Genomic DNA, 20294 nt, shown 5'->3' on the forward strand with positions numbered 1-20294 from the left:
GTTTTCTTACGCCAAGGTTGGAAAGATATAAATAATTTGAAACATTTGGTACAGTAGCATTCTACCTTTATCAGCTACAATGTCTAAGTGTTATTTTTGTACATTATTTTAATACAAGTGATAATGAGTGAAGTAGACTTACAAGTTCTGGGACGTAGTATGTATTGTTTTTATCTATACTTATAATAACAATTTCAAATTAATTTAAGATTAAATTATAAATGGCCATGTTTAATTAGGCTATTAATATAATCAAAAGACGTTTTACAATCGGTTCGAAACAAACACATTTATTTCAGCATTAATTATTTAGGACGACAATATAATTGATGTTTTCGTTTGTCTTGGAACCACAGATTATGTAAAGTTTGTTGACTTCAGTTTAATTTAGATAATCGTTTTTCTTTTATCTTTAGATTACTGAGGTTGGTTTTTTTTCTAGTAGGCTTATCATCATGAAAATATTTAAGGCTGATATTTTAAAAACGAATATAAAATCTAATAATCTAATTGTGTTGGGTTTCCTTTTTAATGTCTTGATTTATTGTTTACTGAGTTTTTATTATTCTATTCTCTATTCAGTCTTTTATTATACAGAACTTAAGAATTAACTTTACTCAAATCGACCTCTTATTTATATTTTTCTTTTGTATCTTACTTTTTGTCTTCTATTACTTCTACAATTTATGAAAATAGTGAAGTGCTTGCAGTATGATGTTCTGAATGAGCACTTACCACAAAATCGTGTATGACAAGTTGTGACTATTGTCTTAGATACAGGCTTGGCCTACTTTAAACACTAAACGTGTCTGGAGTTAAGAAATAGTAAGAGCTAAGAAATTTTGAGGTATCATTTTCGTATAGTAGAGATAATATACTAAGTTCTATTATTATTGTAGTCTACTTTCACCACTGAACTTACTTAGAGAATTTCGTAAAAAAGACAAAAAATTTAATGTAAAAGACCAGATTACTCTGCATAATGTTCAGGTTCATTCAGACACTAATTTTATAATATTTGCAAAATTTTATCAAATCAGCTGTTTCACGAATGCGTGACGAACATTTACACAGACTTTTCAGTCTAAGTCAATAGTAAGATTCATTCATTATCTAATCTAATGATTGTTTAAAAAATGCTGTTCGCATATTTGTATCTACTATGTAATAAGAATATAAGCGCCTTTTTTAATCGCCATACGGTAAAAGCTACATTAACCCTGTGTCATACAAAAAGCTCAAACGGTTAGAAATAATATGAAATTTTATTATTGTTAAAATATTATTGTAAACCATATAGTGTTAATACCGAATTATGAATTACTAGTCAGTAGTCCAAGGAAATCCCAATGGAATGAGATGTATCAACACGGTAAAACGTAACCTAAGTCTCTCTCTAGCCTCCTTATCATAATATCTTGACACCAAAATCTACCATAAAATACCTCATTTGCTACGTGAAAGACATGGAAAACACATTATTGCATTTATAACATATGGATCAAGATAGGATAGTTAATATTAGGATAATATACCTAAGTGAGGATATTTACTTTCAGCCCAAGATGAGCCCGAACACACTATCCCCACAGCGATGCAAGAAGTCAACCTAGCGTTAAAAGAATGTGGTTTTGGTCGGTTTCACATAAAACTTCTACTATCTGCGTATGTAGGATATACTTGTGGACTAATTGTGTCCAACACCACGCCTTATATACTGCCCATAGCTGAATGTGACTTGAATATGAGTTTGTTGCAAAAAGGGGTGCTAAACGCAATACCGTATGTCGGTAAGTATTGGTAATACAATTTAAAATGTAATAGATAAGTAAGGAAGAATATTTTGCTATATTAAAATAGAATATTAAACTATGAGTGCACTATATTAATATGAAATGTAAATTGTAGTTTCTAACGCTTATTTCATATTATTGAATGTTGAAACGAAATAATAATAATAAACAATAACACTATGAACCTTAGGATTATATAAACGTAGGACCTAATCGGGGCGATTCATTCGATTGAGTTTTCAGAACAAAATATATAAATCTTATAGACTTCTATATTATACAACAACAAAGATTTTGATCTATATTTAATTACCTGCGCTTCTCGGATTCACCCGCATGGCTCCGCTCTTGTTGGTCTTAGCGTACCTAATAATATATAGCCAATAGCCTTCCTCGATAAATGGGCTATCTAACACCGAAATAATTTTTCAAATCGGACCAGTAGTTCCTGAGATTGGCGCGTTCAAACAAACAAACAAACTCTTCAGTTTTATAATATTAGTATAGATTACTCACTTTAGATTTCCGTCATCATTAAAATAAATTTTATCGAGATAAGAAACGTTAAATAAGGAAAAACTGTATTAGTCCTAGATAGTGCGACTTTTGCGTATTTATTGCAGATATAAGACAAAACAAACGCAAAAGATATTTTTACAATTCTCAATTTGAGTCCAATGAAAACATCGACTTATCTCAGAAATTAAATATGTACCTACTCAAGCCTTAATTTACTACACAATTTATTTTCCACACTCACTAAGGACAGACTCATTAAGTGTGTCTAGTTAAGAAAATCAATTATCTAAAATCAAAATACATAAGTGAAGTCCCATGTCTCCATGGGGCATTAAACATCTGTTTCACTGATCGATTTTTGTCTACGGACAAAAAGGTGATTAGCCTTCTGTGTCCTGCCAGGCCATGAATTTGTCCACCGAGAATCGAACTCAGGACTCGACTACGCTCAAGCATTAACCAAAGACGCGGTAAATATAATATAATAAAATTTACAACCAATACATTTTTAAAGCATTCAAGATACTCTCAAGGAATTGTCCCTTCCTGAAAGTTCAATATAATATCACAGATAATATAATACCATAGATAATATATTATTAATATTTCCTACTAGCTTCCGCCCGCGACTCCGTCCGCGCGGATGTCGGTCTTCGCGTGGATGGTCTCCATTTTGATTAACTCTGACAATGACATCTTATAAATATCTATTGGACCCAAATACGGCTAGGCCTATAATAATACGCAACGTGTGTTCGCGGTTCTACAGAACAACGTCTATGGATAAAACTGAAAAATTAAGATTAATTTTTTTTCTACGTATTTTTCCAGGACAAAAAGTATTCTATTATACGCCCAGGATAATAAGGTATAATTATACCAATTTTCATCGAAATCGAACCGTTAGTTTTCACGTGATGTCTTCACATACAGACAGACAGACAAACAGACAAAAAATTTTTTAATCACATATTTGGGTTTGGTATCGATCCAGTAACACCCCCTGCTATTTATTTTTTCAATATTTTCAATGTACAGAATTGACCCTTCTACAGATTTATATATATGTATATTGTATAGATATTAAATATTTCCTATATTAAAATTTAAAAAGTATTAAAATGGAAAGTCGTTCATAATGAAAATCCTCTAGCAGTTTATCCAACTTTATTAGACACAAAGTTTCTATACGATAAAGGGGTGATATTAAAATTTTCATTGACCTAATATAAAATGCCTTTAGATTACAATTTCTTTAATACTTTAAAACTAGAAGCGGTTAAATTTCCTCTTGAGTAACTTTAATTTGTTTATGCTAGGGAAATATTATTAAACTAGAGGTCCGCCCCGGCTTCGCCCGTGGTACATATTTCGCAATAAAAGGTAGCCTATGTCCTTTCTCGGGTATCAAAATATCTCCATACCAAATTTCATGCAAATTGTTTCAGTAGTTTAGGCGTGATTGAGTAATAGACAGACAGACAGAGTTACTTTCGCATTTATAATATTAGTATGGATTATATAAATCCTTACATCATTATCAAGAGGGTTAAGTTTTTCGAGTGTTTGTATGCATATTTCTATGACACACTCTATAGAGTAAACTACTGAAAAAATATTTGCTTATGAGTAGGTATTTAAATTCATTTTAATTTCGTTTAATATTTTTTTGTTCAATTTATAAATTGAAAAATTATAATGTAAAATTGACATAATATAAATATAATCCCTAATTATATTATTATAAGTGACATATCACACTAGCGGATTGCGAGCGGTTTCAAAGCGGAGCGGGTGCGCAACGAATACGTTGCGGGCGCGCACCGAACACGCCGCGGTTGCGCAGCGAATTCGTTGCGGACGCGTCATTTTGTATACTCTCGCACAAAAGCCAGCCCTTCCGCCTTGCCTAACTTCCATTCAATATTTCCATCGTTTCTGTAGCACTCAATTTTTTAACCGTACTGTGGAAATGCACTTACTTAACAGTTAACTAAAGATGTAATAACAACTGGAGTTGTTAAAAAAAGGTGCTATAAAATTGAATTACTAGGACTTTTAGAATGTACCATACATTCCAAAAGTATGTAACGACTGACCAGTATAATCTCTCCCATAGCAACGTATGTTATAAAGAGATTTTGTGAACCTAATTATGAGCAAAGTGATAGTGAGTTGCTGGTTGCTTGATAAAATTTTCTATTCACTGCTATTTATCTAATAATAAGATAGCCCTGTTTTAGTTAAGGAGCTTTAACATTTATTTCACTAATGAACTTTCTTAATGAGCAATTAAGTTATCTGATTGCATTTCGACCAAGATTTAATAGATAAAACAATACCCTAAACATTAACATGTTATGAAACTCGTAAAAAATAATGATCTCATAATTATTATACTATCACAAGTTATAAGTAACAACCAGCACGGATTCCATTTTGTTAATGAGTGTACATGACTGCGACGTAAACGTTGCGCATCTGCCACGCGTCCGCAACGAATTCGCTGCGCAACCGCAACGTATTCGTTGCGCACCCGCTCCGCTTTGAAACCGCTCGCAATCCGCTAGTGTGATATGTCACTTAATGTTATAAATGCGAAAGAAACTCTGTCTGTCTTTCCCGCTTAAACCTATCAACCGATTTTGATGAAATTTGGCACAGACAATCATTAGACCCTGAGAAAGAACATAGGCTACCTTTTATTGCGAAATATGTACCATGGGCGAAGCCGGGGCGGACCGCTAGTATAATATAATTGACACTGAATTATGTAGTTAAGTTTTGTATTTTGAAGATTCAAAAGCATAACTGAAGGAAGTCTAGTTGAAACAATAAATGTTAGTTCATTTATTTTATTTTTTTTGCACTTTTATCATATTTTTTACAGATCGTTTTAGATATATCACAGATTAAAAAATAACACGTAACGTTTACTTCGTGTCTATAAAATTGTTTCCTGCAGGCAAATTGGAGACAAATTGATACAATAAAAAAAATCTAACTCAAAGTTCTGAAATAAATTTTATTCACTCTTCTCTGTCCAGTTTTAAACGTTTTCTATTGAAATTCATTTATTTAGTACTAGCTTTCCGCCTGCGGCCTCGCCCCCGCATAGTTCCCGTCCGCGTGGGATTTCTGGGATAAAACCTAGCCTAAGTTGCTCAGTGAAGATGCAGCTTTCTAATGATGACAGAATTTTTGAAATCGGTCCAGTAGTTTATGCGTGAAAACCATACATACATACATACATACATAATTACAAACCTTTCCTCTTTATAATATTAGTATAGATGTGTCTGTTGGATATAAATCTGGAAACGCAGAAATCTGGAAGAAACAGAATTTACCGTATTTATTTTTTGTGAATATTTAATGTTTTGAAAGTTGATAGAACACTTATTAATAAAACACTAGATTACTCCACCTTCCACATCGACCTCAATATATGACGTAATTCTCATGATCCTTGACCTAAGGTTGCCTGGAAGAGATCGCTGTATTAGCGATAAGGCCGCCTTTTTGTACGTTTTCTATTGTCTGTGTTTTTTTGTTATTATTTTTTTCTGGTGCAAATAAAGTATTTATTCATTCATTCATTCATTCATACCCCACTAGGGGACATGGGAATTCACTAAAAAATATAGTTTGTAAAGTATAATTAGGATAATTAAAAAAAATATTGTTAAGAGATACAGTTTCATTAATAATGTTTCAGAAATGAAATAAAAACAACATTTGAATCATCGGGTATAGGTACTAACTATAAAATCTCGTGTACCTAAATTCTGTATCTCTGTCATTTTTATTTATATGAGTTTTTATTTATTTCAGGAATGATAATATCATCATCATTAGCAGGCTTTTTAACTGACACATTCGGCAGAAAGCGGTTTATTGTTTGTGGCTATCTAGGTATATTCTTTTTTACCGTCATTTCTGGTTTAAGCCAAAAATATTACATATTAGTGACGTCGAAGTTCTTCGAAGGATTGTTGTAAGTATTATTGTAGAGTTTTTATACATATTTTGTTATTTAAACTGACTTTTACAAATCAACGTGTGTTTTATGTTTAAATCATTTGCTATTTTAATCTTACTTTTAAAAATTGACATGAACTTTTTTCCATAGGACTTTACTTTCCAGAGGATTTGACTTCTCGATTCATATATTTTATACTAACATCTGTTAACATTTAGAAATTAAAGACTAAAAGATTTTAAACGCGATTTATTCATTTGTAGGTATATTTTTTAATTATTATCCCGACGTTTCGCACTTTAATCTCTGTGTCGCTCACTGCTAAGTGTTCGAAACTTTGGGATAATAATATACATATAAGTCTATTATTTATAAATATATAATACCCATGTTAAGTCAAATACAAGAAAATAACTCTTAAAATTATCCCAAGTCACAAGCAAATATCTGTAAACATTACCTATCCCAACTCATAAACACGTTATCCAAACAGATTTGCGGCTTCATTCAGTCCATTCTTGGCGCTAACCTCTGAGCTATGCCACAGCGGCATCAGGGATCGAGTGATGCTGGTCCAATCGTCCTTTGTGGCTATAGGACAGATTTCTGTCGCTTTAATTTCCTGGGCAATTCTCAGGTGCGATTGGAGGGATGTGTTGTTCAATGGGTATATAGGTAAGTGGACCGTTTTATGCTGGACTATGTTGAAATGTACTGAACATTTTGATGTTTCGTTTCTGTGGAAATAAGTGCTAAAGGAAGTGTGCTGAATATTTTGATGTTTCTTTTCTATGAGTTTATAGTTTTGGACTCTTACTTCTTTTATTGAAGTTAATATGGATGTTATTTTGATTTATTGATTTGGTTAAAATAACAAGTTATGCTATGAGTATAGTTTTAAAGAGAAAATAAATAAGTAACACAATTTTAGCATACTAGGTATAGTCTGTAACATACACCTTCATTTTTAAACTTTTGTTGCCAAGTTTTAAAGTAATATTTTAAAGGTGTAATTTAATATCGCAAACTTTTATAAATTATGCGCTATCGCATAGTTTATAAAAGAGGTGATGATATTCTTAATAGTTCTAGTTGAACAATAATAAGAAGCAGTCTTACAAAATACTATTACAATATTACGTCCGATAAAACATTGAATTTATTTAGTTTTAGCATCTATTTATTTAATCAAATCACAGCACTACATAACTTTATCACTAAATCAATCGAGGCTCTTCTAAATATCATTTTTAGGGTGCTTTTCCATAATATACGAGGATGTGTAGCGAGGAATGGAAAAGAAAGTTTGTAAATAACCAATAGTATCGCTTCAAACGCTAAACGCTCCAAAATTCTAACTAAATGAAGCGATATGATTGGTTTTTACAAACACATTCCTCGATACACATCCTCGCACGTTATTATTAGAAAAGAACCCTTACGAAAATAGTATTGTAACACAAAATGTATTGCATTTTTTTAGTTCTTAATACATGGAACTACTATCTCCTCATAATGTCAGTCTGGTCCCTCTGTGCGAGCATCCTATACATGTTTTTGCCTGAAAGCCCTAAGTTTTACGTAACACAGCACAAGTACAATGAAGCGAGAGATGTTTTAATTCGAGTGTACAAAGAAAACACGGGAAAACCAGCGGAAACTTTTAAGGTATCGACAAGATTCGTAATTCATTTGAACATTCACGAAATTTCGGTTACAAGATTACAGTTTTGAAGATTAAAGTTGTGAAGAAGGTTTGAAAGTTTTAAGAAATTGAATCTATTTTAATTTGTGATTTTCGATTCATCGATCGGTCGAAATTTCTTTGTAACATTGGAATGTCTATTATTTATTTAAATATTTTTCAGTTTCCACCACAATTTCATATTATTTAGTTACATTCGAATGAAACGCATGATTTCCAAGAAAATGTTATATCGTGCTTCACATTCAATGAGCTTACTATTCAATCATCATAATTAATTAATGAGAAATATCCTGAATATAAAATTTAGCAATAACTCATTTGAACTTATCAGAAGTTAGATATCCGCTCGCAGGCTCGCCCTCGTAGTCGAAGAAAACCCCGCGTAGTTCCCGTGCCCGTGGGATTTTCGTGTTAAAACCTTTAATATACTTTCTTACTTCTCAAACTATATCTATACCAAATTCATCCAAATTGGTTATGTGGTTTTTTATAACTAAGCAGACCAACGAGCAGATGGGTCACCTGATGGAAAGTGATGCCCGCCGCCCATTCGCGATGTTATAATATTATGTTATTATGAAGGATTGAAAAAAAACAGACATACAGACCGACAGACAGTTACTTTCGAATTTATCTATATGTAGGGATGAACAGAAAAATAAAATAATCATCAACCAATATCGTTACCAAAAATAAAAATAATCTATGCTATTTACAGTATGTCAACTTATGGAAAGATGAAATGAAACAAGCTATAGATGAGACTCCGGAAGGCGAACATAAGAGCCAACTATCGGCTGGCTTCGAGAATATCAAACCGCTGTTTCGACGGCCTTTGTTGTTGTATCTATTGCTATTCTGCTTTATAAACTACTTCACAATGACGCAGTGAGTTAAACTTACCCAATTATCGATTGATATGAAGATGGTTTTGTTATAAATTTAAGGATTTTAAAGGCACTTGATTCGTTATAATATTCCTGAACCTTCTAGAACACTGGCGATAGTAATAGAAAAAATAGTTTGGAAAATCCAAAAGTGCACGCCTCATAATTTTTTTTAATAATTATTTATTAATTATTATTTTTGTTTATTTAATAACAATTAAACCACATCGATTCAGACCCTGAAAAATGAAAGGGTTCTATTCCTGAGCATACTCAAGCGTAAGATAAATAAATAAATAAATAAATAAATCATTTATTTGCACCATTAGATATATCTTACAAAAATTTAATGACCCAGGCTCCTAATATAGTTGTAAACTGTTTTTCAGGAGCCTGTGTTCACACTAATTTATATTACACTGTTACAATGGCGTATGTACACGAATTTATTCAGCTTTAGACATAATTTATTATAATATTATTTGTTACATTTCAACATTTGTTCATAATACATTATTATTAATTAATTACCTATTTAATAATTATGCATGCATTAAAAAAATAAAAAAATAAAAAATAAAAATAGTTTATAATCCACTCGGTTAACCCTAGTGTGTGGACGTAAAACATGGTAATTATGGTGTGTAGGTGTGAGAGTGTTGTATGAGAGTGTAGTGTTGGAGTGTAGTGTGTGAATGACTTTATTAGAGAAAAGAACTGTCCTAGTTAATAGAGTAAACGTTCAGTATTTAAATAATCAAAAGTAGAGAGCCAGTTTTTAATTTTAGATTTTATTTGGTAATTTGTACACCTAGTTACATTCTGGTAATTATTAAGGGCATTGTACATTTTAGGAGCCAAATGTTTATACTGTCTGTTAGCAAATTTACTCTTAGCCATCGGTACAGGGACGACTATTCTCCTGTTGAATTTCTTGATGCTGTTAAATGAGCATTGTCGATGGAAACGTCTAATACATTTATAAATAAACAATTTCCTAGCACTAAGTACCATAGTCCTCTCATACAAGAGGGCGGTTGGGTAGCGAAACGATTCTTTGATGGCTACTTTCAGCAAGGCCCTCTGAGCTCGTTCAATTTCTATGAAATGGCTTTTTGCAGCTCCACCCCAAGCAGTTAAACAGTAGAATAATAGAGATTCACCTAAGGCCTTATAAATCTGCAAAATTAGGTTGAAGTTAGCAAAAGTCCTCAATGTCTTAAAAATAAACAGCAACCGCCGGATTCTCATTGACACGTGCGCTATTTGGAGCTTCCAGTTGAGCTTGTCATCGAGAATTATTCCTAAATACTTAATCTGCGTAGCCCTGCTTATGGATGGACACATGCATTGCGATTGGAAACTATGAGAACTACGATTGCAGGGAAACACATGTAATTTGAGCGACTTATTTACTGGTTCTAAAGCGGAAGTTTTGCTGAAGCAGAGGTAATTAGTTTTAGCGCAGTTAAGACTTAAGAGGCTATCTTCAAGCCATGCCGTTACTTCACCGAGACCACATTCTGTACCTTCAAATAGTTGTTTCCACGTTTTGGCCTTAAATATTATCACTGTGTCATCGGCAAACATGGTGATTTCGCCGCCGTTTAGTTTGAGCTTACATAATTCGTTTACATAGACAAGAAAAAGTGTAGGTCCTAATGTACTTCCCTGGGGGACTCCATACAAGCAATGTTCTTCCGTACTTAAAGAGCCCTCCAGACGAACAACTTGAGATCTATTAGATAGATAGTCTCGGAACCAGTCAAGAGTAACACCTCTTACTCCCGAATTTTCCAACCTGGCCAAGAGTATCGGAATTGAGACGATGTCAAACGCTTTCTTTAGGTCTAGGAAGACACCCAAGCACTTATAGCCATCATCTAAATACGAAGAAATTAAAGTAGTGAGTCTCAGAGTGGCATCTTCAGTGGATTTTCCACACCTAAAGCCAAACTGATGGTTATGCAGTAGATTTTTCTTTTCCAAAAAGCTCATAAGTCTCCTGTTAACGCATTTCTCTAACACCTTAGAAAGGGTACATAATAAGGAAATTGGCCTATAATTTGTCGGTGAGAGTTTATTACCTGATTTATAAATTGGAGTGACTATCGCCTTTTTAAAGCTATGCGGAAAGATTCCAGTTGAAAAGCTTGTATTGCATAGGTGAGATATGGGCGCGGATAAATAATTTCTGAAATTCTTGAAAATAAATGTTGGTATTAAGTCATGACCGGAAGCACTCGTAATATTTATATTTGCAAGGATGGTTTGTATTTCGAGGTGATTAGTTGGAGTAAGCACGAAGGAGTCAAGAGGTGGCTCCTTATTTTTAGATTTAGAAGCCAATGTCTCTTCTGTTTCATTAAGGGAAGCTAGAGTAGTCTTTGCAAGTTCACCTCCTACAGATACAAAGTAATTGTTTATTTCAGCCAAGGCATCATGCTTATTGGGTTTAATATTCAAGAGGTCAGCATTGGGTACTTTACAAGGCTTTATATTACAAGACTCTTTGATTATGTTCCAGACCTTCTTAGCGTTACCATTGTTTTTCTCCAACTTAGCTTTATAATACGCTATTTTAACATTTTTTATTATTTTGTTACACGCATTCCTATATTTTTTGTATTCGTTAAGGGAGTCGCTATTCATGGATATTTTTAGTTTTTTGTGTAATTTATCTCTTTTTCTAATGCATTTTATCAAACCTTGGGTTATCCACGGCTTAATAGGTTTCTTTCGATTGGGAATTTTCTTCAGGAGAAAAAAAAGACTCGATTAGTAAAGTATTTCGGTCGCTATCGTGTTAACAAGAAAATCCTCCGCACATACAGACACACGGACGTCCAAGACAGAACTTTTTAAAACTGTTTTTTAACTAGTTTAAATAACAAAAATGACATCAAAAATATCATGAATGTTAAAAATAGTGTTTTTCTTAATATGTGTGTGTATGTATTATCTTACAAGTGCAATGTATGATACATAAAGACATTTTAAGTTTGAAAAATCAGATGTTTTGCGCGAAGTGACAGTAGTACCCACCTCAACGCTTCGCTTATGAGGCGTGCAATATGACCAAGCTAAATGTTTACCTATAGGAATTAAGTACTTAAATATTCTTTTTATTATAATTAATAACAATAATAATATTTTCACAAATTTAAAAAAGAGCGTGTGGGCCGAGCTCACATGTCAGAAGTGAAATTTCTTTGGCAAGATTCAAAGATACCAAAATCGTCACCGTACTCCAGGACATATTATAAGTTCATTTGCTTGGTTGGTACACCAATGTAATAATTCACAGGAATTTCAACCTGAACACATAAACAGCTAATCAAAGAGATATAATAACTAAGAAATTTACAATATCTCGTCTCCAGATACAACGTACTTCGGCTGTGGTTTCCACAACTTTCTACAATAGTGGAGAACTACAGACAGAATGGGACTGAGGATTTATGTGTCATGTTGGACGCATATACCCATGATCTTAGAATTAAAGTCAATATGACAAGTGTGGACGACGTGTGTGTGCCGGTATGTACCTATGCTTCATAAATGAATAATAAAAAAGACCTGTACTTACAGGTGATTTGAAAATGTCCAAAGATTTATAAATTAAGATTTTGGTATCAAATGCCTACAAAATCAATATAACTGGAAAAACGAAAACTCTAAGTCGAACTAATTAAATATGACATGCAGATCTTCACTTAAAAAGACCATCACAGAAGACAATAAAATGAAACATTTGCTTGACCATTTTGAAATATTATTTGCATCAGAAAACTTCAAGCTGTTTTAGATAAGACCTCTAGTGAGATTCTACACTTTAATGTGTTTTCTATATTTGAAAATGGAGCGAATGTAGCAAAAATGTTAGATCTTTCATATTCTTGACTATATTAACGTAGAACCGATCTGCCTCAGGTTTCAATTTGGTTCATTTTATCGGTATCATGGCTTTACTCTCTTATCGGAAGCTTTTAAGGATCGATTTTGACAAAGCCGAACCGATTTAGCTGGAAAGAGCTTAGTTTATACGTAGTTTATTAAAGTGTCCACTACGAGCAAATATTTAAGAAAATTCTCCAATGTTCAATATTAAAATACTACTTATAATCTATACTTATATTATAAAGCTGAAGTTTGTTTGTTTGAACGTGCTAATCTCAGGAACTACTGGTCCGATTTGAAAAATTATTTCGGTGTTAGATAGCCCATTTATCGAGGAAGGCTATAAGGCTATATAACGCTATAGGCTATATAAAGACCAACAAGAGGGGAACCACGCGGGTGAAACCGCGCAGCGCGGCTAGTAACTGATATTTATCACTGTGAAAAAACCATCAATGTACCAAGGTTAAACAATAAAAAGTTTGAAAGAAGAAAGAAAGATCATTTATTTAACTCCACAAAATTGCAATAACATGACTAGCACACAATACAATTAGAATAAGTCAATACAATTCAAACACAATAATAAATTTACAGTAAAATTAAAATTGATATAAAGCTAAGAAGTGCGTTATCTATATTTTAGTACACTACATGATATGAGTTACTACGTGGTTACTACCTCAATCTAACTACGTTCATTTAATTTCCACCAATTTATAATTCTAACTTTGCATTTGCAAAGCTTTGTTCATTAATCGTTACAAATTGCAGGTACGGAGCGGAGACGAAACATATCTAAACACAGTCATATTAGGTTGTATCTGTCTAGTACCATTTATCATCACGAGCATCCTAGTGAATAAGGTCGGCAAGAAGAACCTATTCCTCGTCTGCGGTTTATTATCTGTGGGCTGTACGATTGCCCTGAGATGGACTGTGTCTAAGATTCTATTGGTATCGTTATTTTCAACTGACGTATCTACTGCGCAGACTATGTTGAGTTTAACTCAAGCTATGGTCCTGGAACTATTCCCAACTAGTTATAGGTTGGTACAAAGTTTAGTACTAGTAAACTTGCTATGAATATTTGTATATAACTTCGTTTAATTAATAGTTAAATACTTAGTGTCGGTGAAGTTTCGTATGCGGATGATTTATCAATGCTAAATTTAATAATTTCGTTAGAAAATTACCTTGAAGTTTTTACGACATAAAACTTATATTATCATTACATCAAATATAGCTAAACGATTTTGGTTTGACAATTTTTTTTAACAGACTTATATTTAATTAACCTAAAGAAAGAAACAAGACCTAATCTTACCTGTCTGGCCGAAATTTCATTCCATCAAGTCTACAAATTAGGTCCCAAAAAACTGACACTAACATTCTCATCAATTATACTTTTGCTCAGAAACAGTACAATAAACAGATGTAGACTGGACTGAAGTTGATGAATTACGTATTAAGTAGGTAATAACAATTATTTCAGGTCGCTCGCAATGGGTCTAATTATGACGGCTGGTCGTATGGGAACGTTGGTTGGTAACGTAACGTTCCCAATTCTGTTGGACTTGGGGTGTGTGATACCATTCTTCACTTTATCTGCACTTATGTTAGGTGAGCTTATCTTTATAACAATTATTATTATATATTAGTTGTGTACCGCGGCTTTGCCTACGGTACGGAAAGATTGGTTGAATCAACTCAGAATACTTTGTGGGCTCATGTTTCATGTTTGTGGGCTTTGTAGGCATTTTGATGAAGACCATTATATTCATAGATTACGATTTAATACAAGACATACATCATCATCATCATCATCAGCCCATATACAGTTCCCACTGCTGGGACACGGGCCTCCTATGAGGGTACAGACCATAATCCACCACGCTGGCGAAGTGCGGGTTGGCGGATGTCACATGTCAACGAACTTTTGATTTTAAGACATGTCGGTTTCCTCACGATGTTTTCCTTCACCGTTCGAGCAATGGTGATGTTTCAACATGCGCAGATAAATTGGAAAATCAATATATTTCCTGCGCGCTCGCCTGGTCTCGAACCCCGGACTTATCGATTCGAAGTCCGAGGTCTCACCACTGAGCCACCACTGCTCTAAAGACATACATACAAATAATCATTTGATATATATAATATTTGGACTAAAAGATACCGTAACCACTTTCTTGTTATATTGATTAACACTTAAACGTAGAGCCGAGAGATCAATTTCGTTCCCAGAGGGATTTATCCAAAAGAGACAGTACGCAGAAGACCATTAAACTATCTCTCTGAAATGAAAATCGATCAAGAGATGTCACCCATCCATCTTGTGAGATGTTTCTAATAAGACAGTATAAACTTAGGCCAGGAGATACTGACAGAAATTAATGGGTCATTTGTACCAGTCTGGCGGTTCTTCAGGTGTACGCAATGACAAAAATAAAAATGATGGAAACTTGTAGCCTTATTATAAAACTTGCTGTGTGTCCACAATAAATTCAGAGTTAGATTCTAAATGTGAATTGCTGATTTACATTCGAATATCATTTAACAACTTAACTGTCCCCATACAATACAAAATAACACTACCCCACGTCCATCAGTTTTTTTTTCTATTAGGGTAAAAAACATTCACATTGTCTTAATAAATTGTATTTTATGAAAATAGTTATTGTTTTTATTTATTTTATTCAATTTATATTTATGCCTCATATATGAGCATGAGCGTGGGATAAAAGATTTTTTTTTCCAAGTTCAATGAGTCATATGTGTACACATCAAGTATAGACAATAAAACTTGATTGATGACCCGACGAACCGAATTTGATGAACCCGACGTTATAATACACTATAATGAAGCAATAGGTATAGATATTTCGGACCAACTAGCATCCTTTCACTCTCTTTTACGCAAAAGCCTAACTTGGTACAAAAAAATCGCTGTTGATATTTTATTTCAAGTTTCTGTAATAAATGCTAGGTGCATTTGGCATCAGGATGTCCTAAATTGTCTGTTTTGCAAGTACAAGAACATTTAGTTCGACATTTTCTAGGGCCAGCAGCAAGAACTACAGAAAATAACGTGCCTCAAGACTTTCGCTTTCTCTGACTCCTAGATCTCCAGTTTCTAGTTCATCTCCTGGCCATAGTCTTCAAGAAATTCCGCGTAATACTACAAACAATAAGTTAGTTCGAAAGAGATGTACCGGTTGCTATGAAAAATTAAAAATTCAAGGGCAGTTGGCTCGAAAAGCTAAACAAGTGCACACAGAGTGCAAAACATGTAAAAAAGCATTTTGTTTATATATCTACATCGAAAAACATTATATTATGTGTTGATTGGTTCTCCTAATAATACTTACAAACATATTTTTCATAATAAAACGTTTTCCTTTTCACTGTATTTTTTGTTTTATTTCGAACAAATAGGATACACACATCTACCTACCTTAGTACCTACCACAGATAATGTATAAAACTTTTGCGAAAATTTATTTCAATTTCTTGAAGGTTAGGGTTTTCGCCACACGTTCACGTAATTATATTTAGAATATCACTCCACGTTCATAACAAAAATATACCCCAAAGATTCTTGAAAAAAGAGTCACCTGTGACTCACGAACTTATTCCAAAAGTTCACCATGAGTCATATGTGACTCATTGGACAGTTAAGTTGTTAAAATTAATTAATTTTGTTTTCAGGTAATTGTATAATGGCGTTATTTTTGCCCACCAAGAAGACGTAGAATTAAAGAAGAATTTAATTTAGTATTAATATAGTATTAGTGTAAATGAGAAGTTGTTTTCATAATAAATTATTTTATTTTAACCTTTCTTTGTTTTTTTTTGTGAGAAAGATTCCTACATAGCATTACAAATTACAAATACAAATTACCTACCTGTTTACAAATTTGTTTTGTTCAAATTTGCAAACCACGGTGACTTTTTTAGTAAAGTTACCTCTTTCATAATCGGTAAATGCCGGTTAATCGAAAATCTCACATACAACTCTTTTTCAAATATTATGAAAGAAAAGCTTTAATTTTAAAAGTTACGAACAATTAATTTAAACTTGTTTAATGCATAAATTCAAAAGCTATTACACTACAGGTAGGTACCTATTTCAAATTCTACACCTTTTTCAAATTTTTCACTACATTATTTCTGTCTGGCAAGCATTTTTTTGTTTTCCAAGCGGATCCTACGCAAGCTAGCAGCAATAAAAATGTGACCACAAGCCAGCACACCAATAAACCCGACTCAGTAAGAACTTAATTAAGTTTAACACCCCGGTTCGCTCGCACGGAAGCGATTTGCACACACCATTGACTGGTGGATTATATCTGATAGTTTCTAGAAACGATGCCTGTATTTTTTGCAGTGCACACATTTATGTTGCGTAATGATGTGTCACAAATGACATGCAATATTTGCTCGTACTTTATCTTTTTCCAATTGTCTATGCTGGGTGCTTTTAAAATATGTGTTAACACAAAAAGGTTTAGAACTGAATTGAACATACAATAAAGAGCGTGTGTGCCGAGCACACTTGTCAGAAGTGAAACTTCTTTGGCAATATTCAAAGATAACAAAATCGTCGCATTACTTGATGACATGACGGTATTGCCATGATCTGAACTTGAAATTTTACTCTCAAAGCGCCTAAAGAAGTTTCACTTTAAATAATGTAATTGGTTTATTTAGTAGGTCCGTTTTTTATTTAGTATCACAATTATCATAATCTTAACTAAAATTGTCGCTATGATTTAAACATTTAAGTTTAGTTTCAGAGCATTTTCAAATGTCATAATATAGGTATGTAGGGAATAAATATAATTTAATATTTGATAATGTTCTTTTCTAATACTAAGGTTCTAATTTACCAACATAACTTTTATGAAGATTTCTAATTTAAATTAAAAAAGCAATGTAAACCAGTGTACACAATATCATATTCATAATGCGAAAAATCCCTCGCGTTTTTGCATCAAACTTCGTATTATGTTGAAGTATAAAATGTGATTCTCTTCATATTGAGTTTCAGCTCCGCCAGACCGTGTTATGTAGACGTGTACATTAAGATGTACTAAAGTGCGATACGAGTTTTTCAAACATAAATCTTGTTTTGGACCTTATATTCTATACACTAAGGTGCTTTTTTGTAAGCAGTTCCTTTTATTAGTCCAATATAGCAAGATAATCTCATAAGCATTTTAAATTTGCTGACAACCCGAATGTCTGAAACAAAGACTGAAAATCTAACAAACTAAAACCGATTAAAACCTTCTATTATAAAACTATATTATAGGATAATATGTAAGAGAAATCACGGTTAAATCTAGTAGAAGATGATTTATTTTCAACCGATGAATTGCATGTATCATTTGAAATTCTAACTTAATATTATAAATTCGAAAAAAAAAACTCTTTCTGTCTGTCCATCTCTTCTTCGCGCCTCAAGCAGTGAATACTGCTCTGATTTGGATGCAGTTGGTACAGAGATAGCATGACACCTGAGAAAGGATATAGGATAGGTTTTATCTCAGGAATCAATCGGAAATGAGAACTATAACTACGCGGGCGAAGCCGCGGGCGGAAAGCTAGTTGATAATCACTCAATGAGCCTATACTGAGAATTCTGAGTCATTTTAAGTATTAAATTGAATCGATGAATATAGGAACGTATTTATAACGTATGTTTTTACCTGATATTTCCGTGAACTTCCATATATTCATCTTTAGGGCTTCGCGTTCAATTTACTTCTAATAAGCATCTCATTGGAGATTAATTTAGAAGAGTTAAAATTGGATTCGGAGTAGATATAGCTAATATTAAATCAGTATTATTTGCACGTGCCTTTGAAAGTATTAAGGATGTATAGACGCTTGAGAAAAATTGCTTTTTATATGCAAATCTTGAAGACTTTCGAGTTTATACGCTGTGTATTAAAATATTCCAGAATTACTATAGGTAAATTCTTATTAATCTTGGATCTTGTACGTGTGAGTGACAAGTACAATGACTGTAAAGGAATAAAACTACAGGGTGTCCAGCAACAGATTTCAATGTTTGAAAGCTTCTAGTTTTAAAACGCGACGTGCGAGGGGGACGCGGGGGGTGTCATTCAGCGCGTGAGTTCTGCGGATTTTTTAGTCGCCATGGAGCAGTGGAGCGGAGAGCATCGCGCTTATGCTATTGAGGCATACTTTTCGGGTGATTTCGCTAGCAAAAACACGCCGTCGGTTTAATAACCATTATCAAATTCATCGTTTAAGAGATGGACCTTCGATAAATTTGATACAGTCGTGGCTAGCAAGGTTTAGGGCTACAGGTTCAGTCATTAATAACCCTAGGCCGGGACCAGCACCATCAGTATCCACGATAGAAAACATTAAACTTGTTATGAATTCTGTAATTGAAAATCCTCGTTTATCACTTCGCACACCTTCGTCGATATTGGGAATTTTTAAATCGTTTTTCAGGTCATTATGTGAAAAAAGGTTAAGCTCCATCCATACTAAATTGAGATTATTCAAGATTTGCTACGGCTCATACTGCTAATGTGTCAATGAATTCAGTGCGGCAGTTATTTCCTGAAAAGCACATATCCCGAAACGGCACCATCCCGTGGCCACCCAGGTCACCAGACCTAAGTCCATGTGACTTTTTCTTGTAGGGCTATCTAAAAACTGTGGTTTACCAATCAAATCCAACAACCATAAGACAACTGAAGGAAAATATCCGGGCTGAAATAAACAGAATTCCCAGTTCCCTTTGCAAACAAGTTTTTCTCAACATGCGGAATAGATTGAGGAGTGTGTGAGAGTAGAAGGGCGGCATTTGGAAAATGTAATTTTCAGGAGTTAAAATCCGCACTCGTCTTCTTTTGACTTTAATAAAAATATTTTGTTTAGAAATAATACTTCTTTTTTTACAAGCCCTCAAACATTGAAATCTGCCACTGGACACCCTGTACATACTTTAATTCGTATAATTCGTGACGGTGCATTTACGTCAAACGAGCGAATGCTCATTGCGCCACTATGTCAAATTATTTTAGTGTAAACGTTTTTCTTTCGTTGTTCTTAGTGCGTTCGAAAAGATTCTAGGCAATGTTCTAATACTGAAGAACACTGAATACAAGTTTTCGTTTACACTAAAAGATCACGAAAGAATGCTCTTGCTCTATCTCTAGCTCTATGTTCGTTTGATGTAAATGCAAGGTGGTAAATGTTAAAATACTTATGTAATGACGATTCGAAAGTGCTACTAAATAGTAGTCTAATTGAATAAATGAATGTTTGAGTTTGAGTTTGCATCGTAAGAAGAAAACATGTATAACGCTAACGCATTATGAATGTAAATAGGATATTTTCGTGTTTTTGTGCTCGGTAATGATTTTACAGTTCACAAGGATAAAACTATGGAGTTTCTTGCCGATTCTTCTCCATAGATACTGCTTTCCGAATCGGTGGTAAATGTTAAAATACTTATGTAA

General features: G+C 33.4%; 2 protein-coding genes across 2 annotated transcripts in view; one reads left to right on the plus strand and one right to left on the minus strand.

Annotated features, from left to right (window-relative positions):
• The window catches only part of LOC149481869 (zwei Ig domain protein zig-8-like), a 281774-nt gene that overhangs the window by 195521 nt on the left and 65959 nt on the right, over positions 1-20294 (minus strand). The window lies entirely within an intron of this gene.
• Positions 73-16625, plus strand: LOC149481874 (putative transporter SVOPL). Its single transcript, XM_089705076.1, has 10 exons — positions 73-157; positions 1560-1790; positions 6147-6309; positions 6788-6969; positions 7778-7962; positions 8721-8890; positions 12273-12429; positions 13564-13838; positions 14285-14412; positions 16498-16625. The coding sequence occupies exons 1-10, from the start codon at positions 124-126 to the stop codon at positions 16539-16541; spliced, it is 1569 nt and encodes a 522-aa protein (XP_089561202.1). The 5' UTR covers positions 73-123; the 3' UTR covers positions 16542-16625.

Source organism: Colias philodice, chromosome 16 (genome assembly GCF_061535455.1).
Source record: "Colias philodice isolate Cphi_HAF_F1 chromosome 16, ilColPhil1 Martin Lab GWU primary, whole genome shotgun sequence".
Classification (NCBI taxonomy): Eukaryota; Metazoa; Arthropoda; class Insecta; order Lepidoptera; family Pieridae; genus Colias; species Colias philodice.